This window comes from Monodon monoceros, unplaced genomic scaffold, assembly GCF_005190385.1.
Source record: "Monodon monoceros isolate NGI ecotype Baffin Bay Population unplaced genomic scaffold, NGI_Narwhal_1 Super_Scaffold_7, whole genome shotgun sequence".
Taxonomy (NCBI): domain Eukaryota; kingdom Metazoa; phylum Chordata; class Mammalia; order Artiodactyla; family Monodontidae; genus Monodon; species Monodon monoceros.
Window position 1 is genome coordinate 104,291,896 of NW_021703784.1, and position 21,282 is coordinate 104,313,177.

A 21,282-nucleotide genomic window follows, 5' to 3' on the forward strand; every position below is an offset into this window, starting at 1 on the left:
CAGCCAAAGCACAGAACGTAGGGCTTGCGGGGGGGCGGGGGGGTCGTGGAGGGGTAGGAGCTCGGGCACTTGAGGCTGTCTCGAGACTGACTCGCTTGCTTTTGTTTTATTTTCCAGTTTACCCACACTACTTCTACAGGTGATTACGCAGCATTTTGAATCCAGCGAAGACTACATTTTGAGCTCAATGGAATCTTTAATCTGTTAATACTTGTTATATGGACCCTAAGATATTTTATTACAGAGTTTTTAATTAGTGAAAAATTCATGAATACCATAGAGAAAATATTTTAGAATTTAATGTTTCTTATATTTATGTAAACTTATGACTTCATTTATATAGTTACTTACTTTTTCATGTATATCCAGGCTATAAATATCCTTTCAGATCAATTCATGTTCTTATATCTGATTTTAGTCTTTCAAAGGAATGTACTGTAATGCTTGTATGTATAAATCCTATGAACAAATATAGGGCTTTTGTAAATGATGCCTTTATTGTAATTATTCTTGTTTAATTTTTTAATGATAAACCATGACAGAGAAAAGGATTTTACTGCGTTTGTAAAATCATCATGACACAGTGTGCAGTATCCCTTACAAAATGTAACCTGGCCCTACAACAGTCATTTTGAAAGAAGCCAACTTACTTTCAAGCAATTGTTGTATTTTAATGACTGACCTTAGCTGTCCTTTTTCTAGCAAGAAATGCTTTACTCTGTAGCGTGAAGAGATTAAAAATACGGGGTGTTAAACAGCAGCTTCTAATCAGATTTGGACTGAAGGGGTCAGAACGCTCTGAAAACCCCTTCGGACCGGTGGGGAGCTCTCCCGCAGCCGGGCCTCTGTGGATCCGGACACCTCGTCTCCGGCGGCTGGCAGAAGCCGCGAGCTGGGGGGAAGAGCGACTCCGGTGGGGGGGTGGGGCCTGGGCCCCCTTCCCCGCCCCCCTCCTGGGAAGCCGGGTCAAGGGCGCCGACTCTTAGAGGACCAATCACGAAGCGCTGCACTCCCGGAGGAGACACTGGCGCACGCGGGAGGTGGAGGCACTGAGATGCTGAGAATAACGTAGTGCGGCTCTAATCAAGGCCTTATTTTTCTGATGTAAATCATCCTTTTACATTTGTCTGTAAACATGTTTAAAGAATGGACCTAGTCGTACATTTTTAGATTTTGACGATATAGCCATTTTGGATTGTATAAGTAGCAAATGTAACTTTTACTTTTTAAATGGCATATTAAAAAGCCAGCAAGAGATGTGTTCAGATCATGGTGCATTATTTATTACACAGCTGATGTACCGGTAGACAGAGATGGCGTGTCTTTTTGCATTCGGGCTCTGCCTTTAATTTACTTGTACAGTTCGCTGTTACCGTTCTGTTTTTCTATTCATCTTTTGTGAACTTCCTGATTATGTAACAAAGTATGTACAGTCTACTTTTGAACTATTTTTATCACAGTATTATTTATTGCTTTCTTTCAATAAAATACTGAAGCAGAATTTTCCACTGCCAATACAGAGTACGAGGGTAAGCTGTGCTCCTGCTGAGAACTGACCGCAGCTGTTGTATCTCCCGCTCCAGGCCGACTGATTGGAGCCAGTGTCGTCATATGGAAATTCTGTTATAGGAATGGATGGACAGACTAAAAAGGCTGGACGATGGGAGTGTAGGGTCAGGTGTCCTCCAGAGGGTGACCAGGTGTTCGTGCCCTCGGTTCTGGAGGCCAGAGGCGCCCGCTCATCAGTACCTACGGGGAGCCGGGCCCTGGAAGCCCCTGCTGCCGCAGGCACCGGGCCGATTGTCGGAAACAGCGTGGAGCTGCGCAGGCTCACCTATGGAGTCCGGGGATGGGGCGGTCGAGGGCAACCCAGACCTGGACCCGAAGGAGGAGACCCGGGGGTGTGCGTGTGCTCGCGTGCATGTGTACCGGGTGTGGGTGCTTTTTAATTTTTTTTTTTTTTAGTCAGCAAATTTTATTCACATATTCCATAGAAACAAGAATGTAGCAAGGGAGTTAGGGAAGTATGAAAAAAGATTTTTAATGCAGAATCGTAATCACAGCTCTGGGTACATCTGGGAGCAGGCTCTCCCCGCAGCATCAGGCTCCCCCCGCATCAGGCATGGCAGCCACACTTGTCCGATGCCCCTGTGCCGCCGCAGCCCTGGGCACAGTCAGGGCAGCCGGAACAGCAGCTCTTGCAGGAGGTGCGTTTTTAGGAGCCACTGGTGGGGCAGCTGCAGCTGGGATCTCTTCCAAGCTGAGGTGAGGCCAGAGAGCTGGAGCAAGTGGCGAAGCAGAGGCACTCGTGCTGGTGGCGGTGTGCACGTGCGCGTTCCTCAGTTCCGCCTCCTCTGTGCAGGCTTGGTGTCCTGCTCTTCCCACGTGGCCACACAAGGGTCCCAGGGCTGTGTCCTTCTAGATTCATGGCCTCTGTGATAGCTCAAGCCAAGTCCTGAGTCACATCCAGGTTCAGTGTGGCAGGGGGGTGGGAACACCCAAGCTGGAGGGCTGAAAGTGCATCCCCAAGGGGACAGCCGGGCACCAGTGGGTGGCAGGGTGGGTGCAGGTGGCTGCTCACAAAGGGCCACTGCAGGCGGCACTAGGACGAGAGCACGGACGCCTTAGCTCACTAGGTGACGTTTCCCGCCCTCACCACCACCAAGGTGTTACTGCCATCAGGTCTGGGGACGCAGCAAGCCTGGTGACTGCCACCACCCTACTTGGGCCCTGTTGGGTGGGCACTGCTGACCATGGCCTCGGTTTCATTCCTGTCCCGACTGTCCCTCCAGGGCTGACGGGCTCCCTTTCTGAATGGCACACGTGTTGTTTATGTGGATGAATGCATTCCGGCTTGTTTCTGTGGGCATAGCCGTCAGGTCGTTGTGTGTTTCTCTCTTTAGAACCTGTGCTTTGCTCGTCTTCCAGTTTAACTTAGGAGCGGCCTTATTTTTTGCATTTCCTAGTTCTCAGGGTTAACTTAAGCATGAGATTTAAAACCGCAGAGTGCCTTTCTCATCTCACACTCCATTTTTGCCTGAACAAAGCCAAGCGAGCCTTGAGTATCTGAAAGATTCTGGAAACAGAGTCATGCATGATTCATAAGCTGCAGGTGTTTTATGACAACTTGTTTCACTGATTCCACTTAGGCCTTTAAAAACAAGTGTCGATGGAGAAATACCCAAAGAAAGCAGTAAGGAGATGTTTCTGTAGTTTTGCTTCTCTTAGAACGCTCGTTAGCCACGCTTCTTAGGTCTGCTCCCTTCACAGCCAGTGCCCAGGGCTTTGCCCATCACGGGGATGGGAGGGAAATCAGTCTGCAGTCCAGGTGTGGTCACGTTAAAGAGGATCTTGACTCTTCCCACCATTAAAAACTCTTTGTTAGTCTACATATCCTACCCTTAAGGATCTCTCTAAGTTTCACGTCACGCATTTTTGAGGTCACTGTGGTTTTAGTTTTTGTTCTTTGCCTTTCACGAGCTAAGTCCTCTCCTCACCCAAGACGGGTTTCCGGGGTATCCGGAAGAGTCCGTCTTTCCTGTGTTCTTGCCAGATAGATGAGTAGGTGCATATCCAAGTGCTACCACAGCTGCTGCTGTAACTACCCACGTGTCATTCAGTACATTTCTATAAATTTGTTTACTTTTATTTTTGGCTGCATTGGATCTTCGTTGCTGCGTGCGGGCTTTCTCTAGTTGTGGTGAGTGGGGGCTGCTCTTCGTTGCGGTGCGCGGGCTTCTCATTGTGGTGGCTTCTCTTGTTGCGGAGCACGGGCTGTAGGCGCGTGGGCTTCCGTAGTTGTGGCACGAGGGCTCAGTAGTTGTGGCTCACAGGCTCTGTAGCGCAGGCTCAGTAGTTGTGGCCCACGGGCTTAGTTGCTCCGCGGCACGTGGGATCTTCCCGGACCAGGGCTCGAACCCGTGTCCCCTGCACTGGCAGGCAGGTTCTTAACCGCTGTGCCACCAAGGAAGTCCTCAATACATTTCTAAATGTCGCAGATCCTTTTGTTTCTTACATTTCCTTGGCTTAATCCCTTGGTGAGAATGGGTAGCCGGTGCCTTTGCTGTTTCATGTCCTGGACTCAGCGGGGCACCTTCTCAGGTACTGCTGTGCAGACCGGCACTGTGTGCAGTCCTGCGCCCGGCGCGCAGGTGCAGTGGGAGAGGAGGCGGGCCAGGTCCTTGCGGAGGCTCGAGGGGAGGGTCCATTCTCTCTCCCAGTGTTCGGTGGTTGCTGGCTTCCGTGGCCGTGGCCACATCCCTCCAGTCTGCTCTGTCTTCACGTGGCCTCTCATCTGAGTGTCTCATCTTCTGTCTCTTTATAAGAACACCTCTCACTGGCCCACCCAGGTAATCCAAGGCGATCTCATCTCAAGATCCTTAATTACATCTACAAAGATCACTTTGCCAAATAAAGTCACATTCACCAGTTCCAGAGATGTGCACAGACGTATCTTTGTGGGACCACCACCATCAGGCACTCTGGAGAAGACCCTGCTGCCCTGGAGATACCAGGATGGCTAGAACTGGCCCTGCCCAGGGACTGCCCTCTAGTGGGGACTGGACCCTCGAAGGGTGCTGTGAGCAGAGAGCAGGGGGCTGGGCTGGGACGTGGGGGGAAGGACCGTCAGACGGCTCACGGTGACCTGGCAGGTGCTGGCAGAGACTGGCCAGGTAGAACATGGAAAATATTTTTAAATAATCAAAATGACCCGTGGCGTGCAAACAGGTTTGACTGGTAGGAGAGGTATTCTTCCAACTGGAGTGTGTCGAGTGTCCCTAGCTGCAAAGGTAGACAGACGGGCTCTGCTCTATTAAAAAGTGATTTGGGGACTTACCTGGTGGCACAGTGGTTAAGAATCCGCCTGCCAATGCAGGGGACACGGGTTTGAGCCCTGGTCCGGGAAGGTCCCACGTGCCGCGGAGCAGCTACGCCCGTGCACCACAAGTACTGAGCTTGCACGCCACAACTACTGAAGCCTGCGCGCCTAGAGCCTGTGCTCCGCAACAAAGAGAAGCCCCCGCTTGCTGCGACTAGAGAAAGCCATGCACAGCAACAAAGACCCAATGCAGCCAAAAATAAAATAAATGAAATAAATAAATTTATATATAAAAAAAAGAAAACGTAACTGAGGAATTGTAGTATTACACTACCTATAGGGCCGAAGAGATTTTAGTCATCAATTCTCCAACATCTTAATTTTTTTAATTTAATATTTATGTATTTGGTTGCATCGGGTCTTAGTTGTGGCAGGCAGGCTCCTTAGTTGCAGTAGGCAGGCTCCTTAGCTGTGGCATGCAAACTCAGTTGTGGCATGCATGTGATCTAGTTCCCGGACCAGGGATTGAACCCGGGGCCCCTGCATTGGGAGTGTGGAGTCTTAACCACTGAACCACCAGGGAAGTCCCCACCTTATTTTCTTTTTAATGTCTTATTTTAATCAAAGTAGTAACGTGTATATCACTTAAGTGAGACCCCAGCGGCCCCACTCTCTGACTTCCCCTTCTGTGGTCCATGTGCAGCTGGGTTAACTGTTTCCTCTAGTTGCTTCCTTACTCCTAAGTAATTTGTGCTTAATGTGGCCCCTTGATTCACCAATTTTATTTATTTATTTATATTTTTAAATAAATTTATTTGCTTTTATTTTTGGCAGCGTTGGGTCTCTGTTGCTGCGTGCGGGCTCTCTCTAGTTGTGGTGGCTTCTCTTGTTGAGGAGCCCGGGCTCTAGGTGCGTGGGCTTCAGTAGTTGTGGCTCTCGGGCTCAGTAGTTGTGGCGCACATGGGCTTAGTTGCTCCACGGCATGTGGGATCTTCCCGGGCCAGGGCTCGAATCCATGTTCCCTGCACCGGCAGGCGGATTCTTAACCACTGCGCCATCGGGGAAACCCTTGATTCACCAATTTTAGACTTTGCATATTGGCAGCTCTTCATGGTAGATGGGAATTTTAGCATTCCTCTGCCCTGCCCTTTCCTCTCCCAACACAGTTAAATCAAAGTTGGTTGAATCCATGTCCACTGTTTCCATTAATAAGGATGTAAATATTATCTATTGCCAAGCCAAGTGGATTACTGTGATTACAACAAAAAAGGCACGTGGAAAGACAGTATTCCCCAGTATTTACAGATGAAATAATACAGTGTCTGGCATTTGCTTTAAAATAACCCTGGGGCAGGGATAAGTCAGGATATGGATCAAACAGAATTGACCCTGTGGGGAGATCACTGTTAAAGATGGGTGATGGAAGTGTCCAACGACAGATGAATGGATAAAGTAGACGTGGCACATACATACAATGGAACGTTACACAGCTATACAAAGAAACAAAATTGAGTTATTTGTAATGAGGTGGATGGACCTAGAGTCTGTCATACAGAGTGAAGTAAGTCAGAAAGAGAAAAACAAATACCGTATGTTAACACATATATATGGAATCTAAAAAAAAAAAAGTGGTTCTGAAGAACCTTGGGGGCAGGACAGGAATAAAGACACAGACTTAGAGAATGGACTTGAGGACACGGGGAGGGGGAAGGGTAAGCTGGGACGAAGTGAGAGAGTGGCATTGACATATATATACTACCAAACGTGAAGTAGATAGCTAGTGGGAAGCAGCCGCATAGCACAGGGAGATCAGCTCGGTGCTCTGTGACCGCCTGGAGGGGTGGGATAGGGAGGGTGGGAGGGAGACGCAAGAGGGAAGGGGGATATGTGTATACATGTTGCTGATTCACTTTGATATACAGCAGAAACTAACACAACATTTTAAAGCAATTACCCTCCCATAAAGATGTTAAAAAAGAAAATAAGATGGGTAACGGTTTCATGAAGGTGTATTATATTAATCTATTTTTGCATTCGTGTGAATTTTTTTAGCATAACAAAAATTTTAATAGTTATTTTAGGGGCATCCTCCATGTGACAAACTGTCTTAGCCTGGACTAGATGTCTGGAAATTGCTTCTTGGCTCTCACTTTGGAATGTAATTTAGCCTAGTTTTGAACTTTTAAGCAAGCCACAGTGTAAAACATTTTACACCACAGCTCAGCATGTATACACTACATTTCATCAATTTTATTATGACCGTTTTTTCACATCTTTTTACCCGTGAAGTCAGGATGTGTCTTACAAGCAATGACATCTTAGAAATACAGTATGTGACAAAATACCCCCTAGGCTGCAGATTCTTTGCTGCTCCTCTCATTGAGAGGTGGGGTCTTAATCCCCCCCTCCCGACCTCCTTAAGCCTGGGCTGGCCTCAGTGACTTACCTGGTTGACCAACAGAATGTAGCAGGTGTGATGTTCACGGACCTCTGAAGCGAGGTCAGCAGAAGCCTTGCAGAAACCAGCCACCGAGTAAGAAGTCCAGCTACCCAGGCCCACCATGCTGTAAGGAAGCCCAAGCTGGCCCCATGGAGAGCTGTGCAGAGCGAGGTCCTCGGGGCTCTTGCCAGCCTATTGGAAGTGAAGAAGCCAAGTTGGACGTTCCTGTTCCTGAAGACATGATGGGGAGAAGAAACGAGGAACGCACCCAGCAGACAGAGTCAAGGCCCCAGACATACGGCCCTAATCAGTTCATCCAGCCACGGCCCAAAATTTGATCTATCACAGCCGAGGCTCCATCGAAAACAAAGATGAGCCACATCCCCTGCACTTTCCAAACTCCTGATCCAGCATATGAAGTTTCAGCATAAGATGGTGGGGGGTTTTCACCATGAACTTTTGGAGTGCCTTATTACACAGCAGTAGATAATTGCAACTATTATGTGTGAAATGAACTCATATATTCTATTCTGCCGTCTTATATACTTTTTATGCTGTTTTCCTCCCCCAGAAAATCGATTTCACAATTCCCTGAAAGATCGCCATCTGCTATCTTACCTGCTGCTTTGTAAAAATCCACCCCAAAACTTAGTGGTAAAAACAATGATTTCTTGTTTCTCTTGCTTCGGTGGACTGGCAATCTGGGTGGTTCTTCTGCTGGTCTTTCCTGGAACCACTTACGAGATGGCAGTCACCTGACAGCTCTTGTGGGGCTGGGAAGTCCGAGATGGTCTCAGTCAAGTACCTGGAAGCTGGTGCTGGCTTTTGGATGGGAGGCCTGGGTTCTCCTTCATGTGGCGTCTCTCACACTCCAGGAGCTTCTTCACGGCCGTGCAGTCTCAAGTTCCAAGACTGCAAGACCAGAAGCAGCAAGGCATCGTGAGGGCTAACACCGTAATGTTAAGGATCCTTAACATTATATTTAGAATGCATACAATGGGACTTCCCTGGTGGTCCAGTGATTAAGACTCCGTGCTTCCACTGCAGGGGGCACGGGTTCGATCCCTGGGCAGGGAACTAAGAACCCACATGCCGTGCGGTGTGGGGGGACACTCCCCCCAAAAATAGAATTCATACAATGTCATTTCTGCCACGTTCTATTGATCAGAGTGTCACAATGCCAGTCCAGATTCAAAAGCTTGGAGAAATAGATCTGTTTCCTGATAAGCGGAACAGTTATGTCACTGCTGTGGACTGAATGTTTGTGTTCCCCCCCGCCAATTCATACGTTGAAACCTAATGCCCAGTGTGATGGCATGTGGAGGTGAGGCCTTTGGGAGATGCTTATGTCCTGAGGGTGGAGACCTCATGAATGGGATTAGTTTTCTTATAAAAGAGACCCAGAGAGCTCCCTCGCCACGTGAAGACACGAGGAGAAGCTGGCCGGCTATGAATCAGGAAGCCAGCTCTCACCAGACACCAGTTCTGCTGGCACCTTGATCTGGGACTCCCAGCCTCTAGGACTGTGAGAGAGAAATTTATAAGCCACCCAGCCTAAGGTATTCTGTTATTATAGCCCAAACCGGCTAGGTCAGTCACACAACAAAGAGGGGTGGACACACTGAGGGCTGTATGAGTCTGCTCTGCCTGCTACAATACAATGTCACACACGAGGGGCTTTAACCAACAGACATCACTGTCCCCTGTCCTGGAGGCTGGAATTCCAGATCCAGGTGTGGGCGGGGCCAGGTCCTCCTGAGGCCTCTCTCCTCGGTGCGCGTAGACGGCCGTCTTCTCCCTGTGTCCTCACGGGGACATCCCTCTGTGTGTCTGTGTCCTTTTCTCCTCTTCTCATAAGGACACCAGTCCTATTAGGTTAGGGCCTCACCCTTATGACCTCATTTAACCTTAGTTACGTCCTTAAGGGCCCTATCTCATCTCCAAATACAGTCACATTCTGAGGAGCTGGGGGTCAGGAACACCATTCAGTCCATAATGAGGCTCATTATTATAGCACCTACAACACACTCTCGGAAATACTCTATCACATTCCAGATTGATGGTTATTTTCTCTCAACACTTCAAAGATACTGGCCCACTGTCACCTGACACCCTTTAGGCAGAGGGCATGTCTGTAGTGGGGGGCTCATTGTCATCCTTTTGTAAACCATCTGTCTTTTCATTTTGGTAGCTTTTTTTTTTTTTTTTTTTTTTGCCGTACGCGGGCCTCTCACTGTTGCGGCCTCTCCCGTTGCGGAGCACAGGCTCCGGACGCGCAGGCTCAGCGGCCATGGCTCACGGGCCCAGCCGCTCCGCGGCACGTGGGATCTTCCCGGACGGGGGCACGAACCCGTGTCCCCTGCATCGGCAGGCGGACTCTCAACCGCTGCGCCACCAGGGAAGCCCTCTGGTAGCTTTTGTGATTTTTGATTCTTGAGAGTTTGCAGTTAATATTGTGTTTCTTGGTGCACAGGTGACCCTTGAGCCACTCAGGGGTTAGGGGTGCCAGCCCTCCTCAAAGTCAAAAATCTGAATATAATTTATAGTGGGCCCTCTGTAGACGCGGTTCCTCCACAGCCATAGCTCCACAGCCAAAGATTCAACCAACCTTGAACCACGTGGGTCTAACGCATTTACTGTTGGAAAATAATCCATGTGTAAGTGGACCCGCAGCCTCAGCCTGCCCACTGCTTTGCATTTCTGTTCACTTTTGGTCCACAGAGGTATTCACCTTGGAGCATGGCTGTACCTTTTTGCTTTTCAAAGTTTACATCGGTTCTATAGTTGCTAGGTGGCCAGCTGGTCTTTCCCACACCCTCCTGAGGGGCAGAAACAGTGCTTCAGCGGGGGAACCTGCCACACCTTTTCCCCAGAAGTCACTCTGAAGCATGGTCTGTCCTCCCCGTAGCAGCCAGAGTGGTCTTTGTGCATCACAAAGCTCACGCCACCTTCCTGCTGACCAGTCTCCTGTGAGCTTTGGTTATTCTAATCTGGACAATGGAAGCAGTAATTCCAGCTCACTGAATGTGGCATATGTATTATATAATTATGTAATATAATAAATATTAAAAATATAACTCCAGCTCATCGAGAGAAAGCAGATGAGTGGTTGCTTGGGGTGGGGTGGGGTGGATAGAAATTGATCGCTAACAAGCAGGGTCTCCTCTGGGGGGGATGAAAATGTTCTGAAGGTCGGTTGTGGTGACGGTTGCACTGAGACAGCCTGGGACCTGGGACCTGGGACCTGGGACCCTTTGCTGCAGTGCTTACGTCTGGCCAAACATCTCCTCGAGCAACAAAATACAAAGAAACTTTAAGGGACTAAAAATAACTGCGTGCATGTACAGTTGGGGCAATTACGGACAACAAGATACAAAAAGCCCCAAAACCCAACTGCCACTTCTGAAGAGCCGGGAGCAGAAGCAGGGTACTGCGCATGACCCCTGCACACACCACGACCAAAGGGCTGGGCGGGGCTTCCCTGGTGGCGCAGTGGTTGAGAGTCCGCCTGCCGATGCAGGGGACACGGGTTCGTGCCCCGGTCGTGGAAGATCCCACATGCCGCGGAGCGGCTGGGCCCGTGAGCCGTGGCCGCTGAGCCTGCGAGGGGGGTCCGGAGCCTGTGCTCCGCAACGGGAGAGGCCACAACAGTGAGAGGCCCGCGTACTGCAAAAGAAAAAAAAAAAAAAGGGCTGGGCAAACCCCCTAAGTCACCGCTCCAGCCCGACCCCAGGACACACCCCTACCCGCCCCCCATAGAGGGAACCAGCTGCCCACCTCGGGAAGTGAGCAAGGGAACCTCTTACTTGTTCTCGCACCCTCCTGCTGCAGCGGGGACCCCAGTACAGCCTTGCCTGAATTTCTTGTCTGGCCTCTGATCCATTTCTATTGATTAAGGGGGCCAAGAGCCCTGGAGGATAACAGTGCCACCTCCTGACAATACTAAAAAACCACTGAATTGTATGCTGTAAGTGGGTGTGTTGTATTTTGTGTAATTATAGCTCAATAAAAACTACTCTTAAAAAATAATTTCAACGCATAAAGGTGTTTTGAGGGGAAAATGAAATATCCTATTGGTGTTCTGAGACTCCACTTCCAATGTCGGGGTAGTCCCCCCCACCCCCCACCAACAAACAATTCTCAGACACCGGCAGGGCGCCTGAGAATTCAGCTCAGTTCTCACGCTACCTGCTCCGAGGTGGCGTCAGAGCCTGAAGGTTACAGATTCAGTCGCACAGCTCCCGCCCGCCCACTTCAGACGTCAACTGCAAGTCTAGGTTGCTACCTGCGCTTCTGACTCACCGGCTACAGACTGGAGGTTCCCACGACCTCCTCCTTGGACTTCAGACACCAGCCCCAAGTGCAGGTTGTCACCTGTGCTTCTAAGCCACTGGCTATAAGTCAGAGGTTCCCAACCCTCCTTGGGATTGATGAATTTGCTAGAGTGGCTCACAGAACTCAGAGAACCTTGTTACTTACTAGATCACAGATTTATTTTAAAAGGTTATGAACTCAGGAACAGCCAGATGGAAGAGATGCACAGGGCCAAGGTGTGAGAAAGGAGTCAGAGCTTCCATGCTTTCCAAGCAGCACTCTCCCCAGATCTGCACACGTTCACCAACTCGGGAGCTCCCAGAACCCCGTCCTTTTGGGTCTCTATGGAGGATTCATTACACGTGCACGATTGATGAACTCTTGGCCCTTGGCGATTAATTCAACCCGCCTTTCTTCACTTCTCCCCTCCCCAGAGCTCAAGGGTGGGACTGAAGTTTCCAACCCTCTGGTCACTTAGTTGGTTCTCCTGGCAACCAGCTCCCATCCTTAGGTACTTTCCAAAAGTCAGCTCATTCACATAACGAGACGCATTTATGCTCTTAACAGTTAGGAAATTCCAAGGGTTTGGGGAGCTGTAAAACAGGAACTGTGAATGAAGATCAACTATATATAAGAAATATACATTTGGTCATCTGAATGACCAAATACATACTTCTTTATAAAAAACTTTTATTTTGGCCGCGCTGCGTGGCTCGCGGGAATCTCAGTTCCCCAACCAGGGATTGAACCCGGGCCACAGCAGTGAGAGCCCGGAATCCTAACCACCGGACTGTCAGGGAAGTCCCCATATTTCTTATAAATCACAATATCACACTTATACTTTAAAAATCTCACAGTGCTGTCTGACAAAGCCAGGCTGTCCCCAAATGTTAGTTCCCCTACTTCCAGGTGGGATACTTCCCTCTGCCTCTACAAGGATGCAGTCATGAGCCACTGTGGCCACTGACTTTCAACCTACCCTGAAAGGAGGTCAGGGTGGAGATCAGGAATGAAGTGCTCTGTGCTCTGGGAAAAACCGGCAGAACAGGTCTTCAGATAGATATTTTCAGGAGAAGATTTTCTGAGTCCAATTTCTTGCATCTTCTCACACCTAGAAAAGCACTAAAATCATTAACAGGGACATCTGCACCTTGTGACTAGCAGCAAGCCTCTGTGAAAATGTGTGTTTGACTGCATGTACCCCTCCCTTCACTAAAATCATATGTCTACTGACCGCCCCCCCCCCCCCCAACTCCACCTCTTTGGAGCAGTTCCTCAGAGCCATCTGAAAGGCTGTCTCTCAGACTGTAGTCCTCACTTTGCCCCAAATGAAACTTAACTCACAGCTCTCACATTGTGCATCCTTTTTCAGTCAACAGGGCCAACACTTACTGGGCACGAACTGTATGCTGGGCCCTGGGCTAACCAAGCAACATGGGACCTGCATATTACAATCTCCAGGAGACAAACAGCTAGCTGCACAAATGGGGAGACCGGGGCTCAGAAAGACAGAGTGACTGGCCACGGTCACAAAGCTAGTAGGCCTTGGAGTTGGGATCTATTGTCAGATCCTCTGCATCCAGAGCCTAAAATCCTATATCAAAAGAGAGCCTTCCCTTAGTCCACCAAGCAATTAGCTTGATGCCTGACTGCACACAGCACTGCACTGTCCGTGGTAATGATGGAAGCGAAAACACTTCGATTCTATCCATCTGACCTCAAGGTTTTCTATGCGGACCCCGTTCTTTGCCACCTCTGTGCCTTTGCTGCAATCCCTCCCTCTTCCCGGGATGGCCTTTCCTACCTTTTTAAGTCCTTATTCTGCTTAGTCTTAAAGCTTCTGCTCAAAAGCCATCTCTCCAGCATCACTTCGTGGACCTCGTTTTGACATGCAACAGGCCCCTCAAAGGTACCAAGTCCACAAACGTATCCTCACTCTTCCATCGCAATCTTGGTGCATCTTCTCCCCCACCCTCCAACCCTCATTCCCCACCCTGCCCATCTGCCCTGTCTGAGCATCTACTCAGATACTAGGAGTCATCCTTTTGGAAGGAAAAATTCCAGACTTTAGAATGGGCAAAAATGATTCTTAGGTATTCTTTTAACAGAATGCTGGAGCCTCTGATAAACATGATTCTACAGGATGTGTGCCTTTGTTATTTTTGCCTAGATTATTCCGTACCTCTGTAGAGGTAGAAGTTAACCTGGAGGAAACAGACAGCAATGCAAATAATTTGCACCCACAGAAAGGTAAATTACCTGTGTCCAATGAAATACAACTGACATTGCCCTATGGATAGACCGGTTTTTGCAAATTCATTTCAGCATGCCTTTGTCTTCTCCTCTGAACAAGTTGTAACACATTTTTGCTTCATTTATTATTAAGTGAAATAAGATCTTTGACATGTGTTCATTTTACATGTGTATGAAAATCATGATTTTATCTTTAAAAAATTATCCTTTGACCCCTGACATCTCCTTCCCCACCCCATACCCCCAGTCCATCCTCAAACCTGACAATTTAACTTCCTAAATGTATCTTGTACCTACTCACTTCTCTCCATCTTACTTGCTACCAACAGTCTGCCTGAACTGGTGGTAGCAAGTAGGATATTAGGATCCTACCTGGCCATCTTCCCATCCACTCTCCACCCAGCAGCCAGAGGGATTTCATTACAGTTCAAACTGTATGATGTCTCCCCTCTGCTTAATCTCCTCCAAGGACTTCCCGTTTCTTCTAGAATAAAGACTAAGGTCCTTGCTCTGCCCTCCCAATCTCTACATGACCTGGCCCCATCTTGCCCCACTACCCTGCTTCATCACCACACTTCTGCTGCACTGAACTTCCTTCAGTTCCCATGTGGCAAGACCTTTCCTGACTCAGGACCTTCGCACAGGCTCTTTCCTTACCTGGAAAATTTTTCCCTTCTTACCTTGTTTACTTCTGTTTGGCCTTCAGACCTTAGCACAAATGTTAATCGCTCACAGAAACCTCCGATCTCCTGGATGAGCTCGGGTCCCATCTTCTCCCCAATATAATGTCATGACCTTTGACTTCTTCTATAGCATATACCTTGTTTCCTAAGTATATACTTATTCGATTAATGCCTGACCCCTCTTCTAGGCTGAAAGGTCCCTGAGGGCAAGGACCGCGTTTATTCTGCTGACCTCTATTTCTGACACATATCTGGCCTTCTCTGGATGGACAGGTGGATGGATGGGTGGGTGGGTGGGTGGGTAGGTGGGTGAATGGATGATGGATGGAAAATGGATGGAGAAGATGGATGGATGGATGATGTACGTATGGGTAATGGATGGTCAGATGGATGGATGAGGAGGGCGCTGTTCCTCCTAGGTGACTGGCCGTCACAGTTACCTCCTGTGTCCTCAGGGCTCAGCGCACTTGGCATTGTCCCCTTTCCCGGCTCATTTTCCCTTTGCTCCCTCGGGCTGTGCTATGAATTCAGTATGAGCACCTTGGATTGTGTCCATCTGAGCACAGTCTGGCCCGCGCATGGTGGGCCTAAATATACTCTGTACAGTCATCTAACTTTTAAGCATGCTTTGCAGGCTGGCACCTGGGCGGAGCTCGCGCCTGCGCCAGCGGTGGGCGCTTCCGGCGCCACGTGGACGAGGGAGGCTGCAGGGACCGCGGGCCAGTCAGCCGGGGTTTGACCACGGTTCCCACCCCGCTGTCTCAGCAAGGCCGTAGGCCTCTGACCGGGCGGGGGCGGGGCGTGCCGGCGGGGGCGGGGCCTCGGGGGACCCGGATGCGGCCCCGCCCCCGCCCGCGGAACCGGAAGTGGAGAGGGGCGCCTAGGAGCGGCAGCAGAAGCGGGAGCGGCGGGAGCGGCGGGAGCTGGCGGCGCGGCGGAGGCAGGGCGGGGACGGGCTGGACCGGAGCGACCGCAGTGGTGGTGAGCGAGCGCGCCTTCCGCCAGGTGGGGAGGGCCGGTTCCTCAGTTGCGGTCCTGGGGCGCCGCCGGGTCCTGAAACGGGAAGGAAGCGGCGGCCGCGGCGGTCTCGCCGCATTTCCGCTCGCGGTTTCGGGCGCGGGGGGAGCGCGGGCGAGGCTTCCCGGGGCAGGGGGCTGTGGTCGGAGAGAAGGGGATGGGCTGGCTGGGGGCTGAGGGAGGGGCTGGGCCGGAGGGAGAGGTAGAGGTCAGAGGAAAGGGGGCGGGTTGGGGGAAGGGGAAGGGGTCGGGGCCTGAGGGGGAAGGGCACGCGGTTCTGAGCGGTCGGGGGCGATGGAGGGGGAGGGGCCCGGGGCTGCGGGCAGGAAGGGGGAGGAGAGGGACCAGAGGCGGAGGGGTCCGGGGTATGAGGGGAGGGTGCCCGGGTCCCTAGGAGGAAGGGGCCAGAGGGCCGAGGGGGTCTAGGGGAGGGGAGGGGCCCTCCAGGAGGGGGCGCAGGACCCGCAAGGTCGGGGGAAGGGGCAGAGAGAGGGCTTAGGGGGAGAGGTCGGGCCCCGAGGACTTAGGGGAAGGGGGCGGAGGGCCGAGGGAAACTAGGAGGAGAGGGGGCCTACGGGGAGGGGATCCAGGACCTCCTGGAGGGTTAGGAGACGGGGGCAGAGAGCCGAGAGGGAGGGGCCGGGGCGGAGGGCTGAGAGGGGGACTAGGGTAGGAGAGGAGCCCTACAGGAAGGGGTCCGGGACCCGGGGGGGGGTCAGGGGCGGAGGGGCTGGGGTCTCCGGGCGGCCGGGCGGGGCAGTTCCCACCCCGCTCCCGGGCCCGCACCTAGCGGGAGGTGTTGCAATCAGGTCAGTGGAAATGCAGCGACCGGCGCAGCTGCAGAGTTGAGAGGCTGTGGGTTGGGAACAGCCCCTCCTCTGGGGGTGCTGGAAATGAGCTGGAAGGGGCTCTTGGGGAGTATTCCGACGGGAGCTGGATGGCCCCGCCGGAGGGTCTCGGGTGGAGGGGGACAGGGCTGGGACCTGGCCGCGTCGGGCTCCGGGGCGAGGAATCCTCTTCCCGCTGGACGCAGCTCCGGAGGCGTCCCTGGCGAGCGCTCCCCGCTGGGGCTCCGCGGTGACTTGGTCCCGCGGAGCTTGGTCGGGGCTTAAGCCGCTGGGGCCCGACCGCGTGATTCGGCCCGGCGGCCCCGCAGGCCGGCGCTGGGCCGGGCCTGACGGCGGGGTGAGTCACCACGCCGGTGCCGCAGGTGGGCCTGCTCCTCTCCTGGATGGAAGGTACTCCCGGAGCCCAAGGAGCAAGAAAGGGTCCTAAAGGCCCCTCCGGACACAAGAGTGAAGAGCGGAGGATGCAGGGTTGTCTTTGATGCTCTGCCCCTCCCCCCCTCCAACTGGCAGTTTGCCCGCACTACCTGTGACTTTTAGTTGAAACATTTTGCTGGACGTATCTATAAAACACTTAAATTGTATGAACGGCATTGGTGATGCAGATCTTTGGTCCGTGGCACTCAGTAGGGGCTGGGGAGGCACATGGTTGAGGGAGAGAATGGTGGTGAGCCCCGGGAACTGCCTTGTGTTGCAGTGGCCCATGTCCTGGGGTGGCGCGTTGTCCACCAGGTTTCGGTGCTTTGAGTCACCTTGGAGGAGGCCCAGGTGGGAGGGGAGTCCTCTGAGCAGTTGTGGTGCAGGGAGTGGGCCTTGTGATGTCTGTTTTGGCTGCTCAGATACCTTTCTGTTCCCTTTGGCTTCCTGCTGCCCTGGAGAGGGTGAGGTTAATGGAAAGCTAATTGTGCGTGGGTGGTTTCATCACCTCCCAAAGAAACCCTGTCCCCGTCCCCCAGCCCCCCAGCGCTAAGCGACCACCAATCTACTTTTGGTCTCTGTAGATTTGCCAGATCTGGCCATTCATGTGAATGGGACCGTGTAATATCTGGTCTTCTGTGTCTGGCCTCTTTCACTTAGCATAATGTTTTCAAGAGTAATGCATGTTGTAGCGTGTGTCAGTACTTCACTCTTTTTATTGCCAAATACTACTCCATTGTATGCATAGACTACCTGCTATGTATCTATTACATAACATGGACATTTAGGTTATTTTCACTCTGGGGCTGTTAGGAGTAATGCTCTATGAACATTCCTTTACAGGTTTTCTGTGGAAGTTTTCATTTCTCTGGGTATATACCTAGGAGTGGAATTGCTGGGACATACGGTACCTCTGTGTTTAACCTTTTGAGGAACTGCCAGACTTTTTCATTTTACTTTCCCACCAGCAACATAAGAGGGTTCTGATTTCTCCACACCCTTAGCAAACTTATTATTGTTTGTTTTTTGGATAGTAGCCATTCTAGAATGTGTGGAGTGGTATCTCATTGGTTTTGATTTGCATATCCTTGATGGTTAATGATACTGTCTTTTCTTGAGCTTATCATCCATTTCTGTATCTTTGGAGAAATGTCTGTTCAGGTCCTTTGCCCATTTAAAAATACGGTTAATTGTCCTTTTTATTATTGAATTGTAAGAGTTCTTTATGTATTCTCTATATGATTTGAAAATATATGTGTCTCTCTGTGAATTATTTTCACTTTCTTGGTAGGTGTCCTTTGAAGCACAAAGTTTAAAACTTTGTCCAATTTATTTTTTTCTCTTTTCACGTGTGCTTTTGGTGTCATATATAAGCATTATTGCCAAATTCAAGCTTATAAAAATCTATGCTTATGTTTTTGTTTTTTTTTTTTTTTCCCTAAGAGTTTAATAGTTTTAGTTCAGACATTTAGGTCTTTGATCCATTTTTCAGTTAGCTTTTGTGTATGGTGTGAGGTAGGGGTCCAGAGGCATTACCTCTGGATCCAAAAAGTCCCAGGCTTTTAATTTTTCAAAAACTTAAAGTGTTGAGAGGGTAATAAATTATTGTAGATTTGAGCCTGTCACTGGCTGCCCTGGGGTAGACGTTCACAGACGCTGGCTGATAACTGAGATACCCGGAATGTACTAAGCCACCTGCAGAAGCTAGGGTTTCCGGAGGGGAAATTGAGTGTGAGGAGGGCCAGCAGAGCATCACCCTTCTAGTTCCTAAAGCGTGGCAAGCCGTGTGCCGATACAAATGGTGTTTGCCTGTGACTGCTTTGTTCCTGGAGAACAAGGAGATTGTATTCGTCTGTAAGGTCTGGCAGTGCAGTGTCCAATCAAGAGGTGCTGAGCTGGTGGCTTGGGGAATTGGAGTCTTGGTCCTGTGCAGTAACCATACCCGTTCATCAGAGATGCAGCCTGCTTCTCCTTTGCTCCCCGAGTCGCCCCTCTTCACATTCCAATAGCCGTCGCCACGCTGGGTTTTATCCCAGCCACATCATGATCCCTTCCTTCAGGGAGTGCTTCTCTTATGTTATTTTTTCTTAAAAACCCAGGGTAATAGAATTTTATGATTTTTAGGAGAGTCATAAATTAGGATGGACCAGAAATGGAAAGCAATCAGGATTCTAGCAAACAGGAAATGTATGTTAGCAATTGAGGCAATAGTTTCTGATTGCATTAAGAAGAAACTTCAAACAGTTATAAATCTTTTGGAACTTTTTTATTTTCTGTAGTTTCTCACTGTGGCTGAAAATCCGTTGAGTTTTTTGGTTAGTAAAATGTAACTCTTCCCACCCTCCTTTCAGATTGCTCTGCAAAACCTCGTTATGTTTGGGAGGATTTCAGAGGTATTCTAAAAGGATCTCCACACGTAAAGATTTGCCCTGGGTGCCCGTCAGCACATATCCTTCTGAGCTTTTTACTCTTAATCTTTTTACAGACAGAATAATTCACAAATGCCTGGAAATTCCTCGTTGGATTCCCGTGTTTTAAACAGAGTTTTGTGAGCACCTTTCATCTTTACTTGGAAAAGAAAGGTTTGTGCATTGTGAACATTCTCCTGTGCTCTCCCGTGGGTGGGCAAGGTAAAACCCCTTTGACAGGGAACACGAGGGGTGTTCTTTTGCTGGGTTTGCAGAGATTGGGATGATAACTGTCTGGGAGGAAGTTTCCTTGTTTGAAAAATAAAGTCAATTTCCAGTGTTGCCTGTGATCTAGGAAGTGGAGGGGATTCTGCAGAACTCTGGAGTGCAGGACCTGGAGCATCTCTGTCCTGTCTGAGCAGCCACCTGGCGCCTTCTTCCTGTCCCATGGTGGGCGGGGGAGGCAGCGGGCACGACGTTAGGGAGAGCCTGGAAGTGCTCACCTGCGCACGAGTGAAGCCGGCTTCCAGAAAGATGGGTGAAGAGTGGGCTCTGCTAGCGTTAGCCCCATGAGTCTGGAAAAGTCTCAGGCTGGGACATCGGCTTTCACCTTTGCCTTCGGGGGGAAGTGAGCCTCGCTGGAGACCCCCGACTTTTGTGTGACCGTCTCCTCAGTGGTTGGAACTCTAGGCAGCTAGAGTCCTGCAGGTGGGCAGCCCCTTCTCCAGGACAGTGTGGTGTCACGGGGCACACTTGGCTTGGGCAGTCAGAGGCTGAGGGCAAACCGTTTAGCTTCAGGCAGCTGTTTCCCCATCTGTGACTGGGCTCATTGGTTGTGCTGAACCTAGTCCGTCGGCTCTCGAAAATTGTGTCAAAAGCAGTTCACGTCTGGGAAATTCTTTTTTTTTTTTTTTTTAAGAAACTGTTTCTTGGTTAAGTTCTATGTGTTCTATGTTTTACTTTAATCTCAAAAGAAACTGGTCTTTCTTTCTTTCTTTCTTTCTTTCTTTATTTATTTATCTTTGGCTGCGTTGGGTCTTTGTTCCTGCGTGCGGGCTTTCTGTAGTTGCAGCACGTGGGCTCAGTAGTTGTGGCTTGTGGGCTGTAGAGCGCAGGCTCAGTAGTTGCGGCGCACGGGCTCAGTTGCTCCGTGGCATGTGGGATCTTCCTGGACCAGGGCTCGAACCCGTGTCCCCTCCATTGGCAGGCGGATTCTTAACCACTGAGCCACCAGGGAAGTCCACGTCTGGGAAATTGTTGCCATGCTTTGCCGTACCTGGTCAGAGGGGAACAAGGTTTGAAGTGGCCATGAAGGGACATTGCTGGTCCTGTCCCACCTGGTGGCACATGATTCCCTGCCCAGGTGACATGGCGGGAGTTGCATCTGGAAATCTGAGAGCCCTGCACCCTGATTCGCCCCCACCACCGCCTTGGACTTGTGACCCAGCGGAGCTGGCGGTGGGTGGTGGACCTGGACAGGGGAGTCTCAGGCTTGTGAAGGGCTCTCGTCCAGTCTGGGTTCACACAGAAGCACGGTGACCCCACAGAGCGAGACTTGCTCGTCCTCAGTTCAGACGCTGGGATGGGGCTTCTGGTTGATTAGATGAAAATAAGCTTTCAGTTGCTTCCTGGCCTATGTGAAATTTTATAAGTACTTTTGGGGAGAATGAATCCATTCTTCTCATACATAGTTTTCTTCTGAAACCCTTAAAAGCTAGATTTTGCCTTTGCAGTTAAGAAAAGAACGATGTGGTTCAGTTGTGAAGCTGCATCATTGTTCTGTCCACTAGATAAAACATAAGGAATTTCAGGACTCTGCTGAGGAAGTAGGGTGGCCAGTCTTCAGAGCTGCCTAGTAGAGGACAGGTTGGCATTTATGTGCTATTTTCCCAAGTAGATGGCGAAGCAACGCTTGAAATATTTGACTTGTCAGAGTCCGAGTTAAGAAAATCATTATTAGGTTTCCAGTAATTTCCAGATTTCCACTTTGAAGTTAAGATGGGTGCTTTTTAAAAAAATTGTGGTAAAATACAACAAAATTTACCATTGGTGACATTCGGTGCATTCCCAATGTTGGACAGTATCG

The 21,282-nt window shown here is 50.2% G+C and overlaps 3 protein-coding genes across 5 annotated transcripts in view; 2 read left to right on the forward strand and 1 right to left on the reverse strand.

The window, feature by feature from the left end:
• Positions 1-1,508, forward strand: part of PPFIA1 (PTPRF interacting protein alpha 1) — a 92,929-nt gene extending 91,421 nt beyond the window's left edge. Inside the window, exon 28 of the mRNA XM_029207500.1 lies at positions 118-1,508. The gene's annotated coding sequence lies outside the window, so the exon portion shown is untranslated. The remainder of the gene's footprint in view (positions 1-117) is intronic.
• Positions 769-17,076, reverse strand: LOC114887642 (vegetative cell wall protein gp1-like). Its single transcript, XM_029209424.1, has 9 exons — positions 17,017-17,076; positions 16,455-16,753; positions 16,214-16,312; positions 15,798-15,916; positions 15,554-15,711; positions 15,295-15,465; positions 15,152-15,213; positions 1,750-1,875; positions 769-892 (listed from the first exon to the last, which is right to left on the reverse strand). Exons 1-9 carry the CDS (start codon positions 17,074-17,076, stop codon positions 769-771), a joined length of 1,218 nt encoding a protein of 405 aa, XP_029065257.1.
• CTTN (cortactin) overlaps positions 15,417-21,282 on the forward strand; it is a 33,617-nt gene continuing 27,751 nt past the window's right edge. For 2 of the 3 annotated variants that reach the window (XM_029208330.1, XM_029208332.1), the window contains exons 1-2: positions 15,422-15,490; positions 19,274-19,370. The gene's annotated coding sequence lies outside the window, so the exon portion shown is untranslated. Of the gene's footprint in view, positions 15,515-19,273; positions 19,371-21,282 lie in introns of all 3 variants that reach the window. The other variant, XM_029208331.1, reaches the window with a different exon arrangement.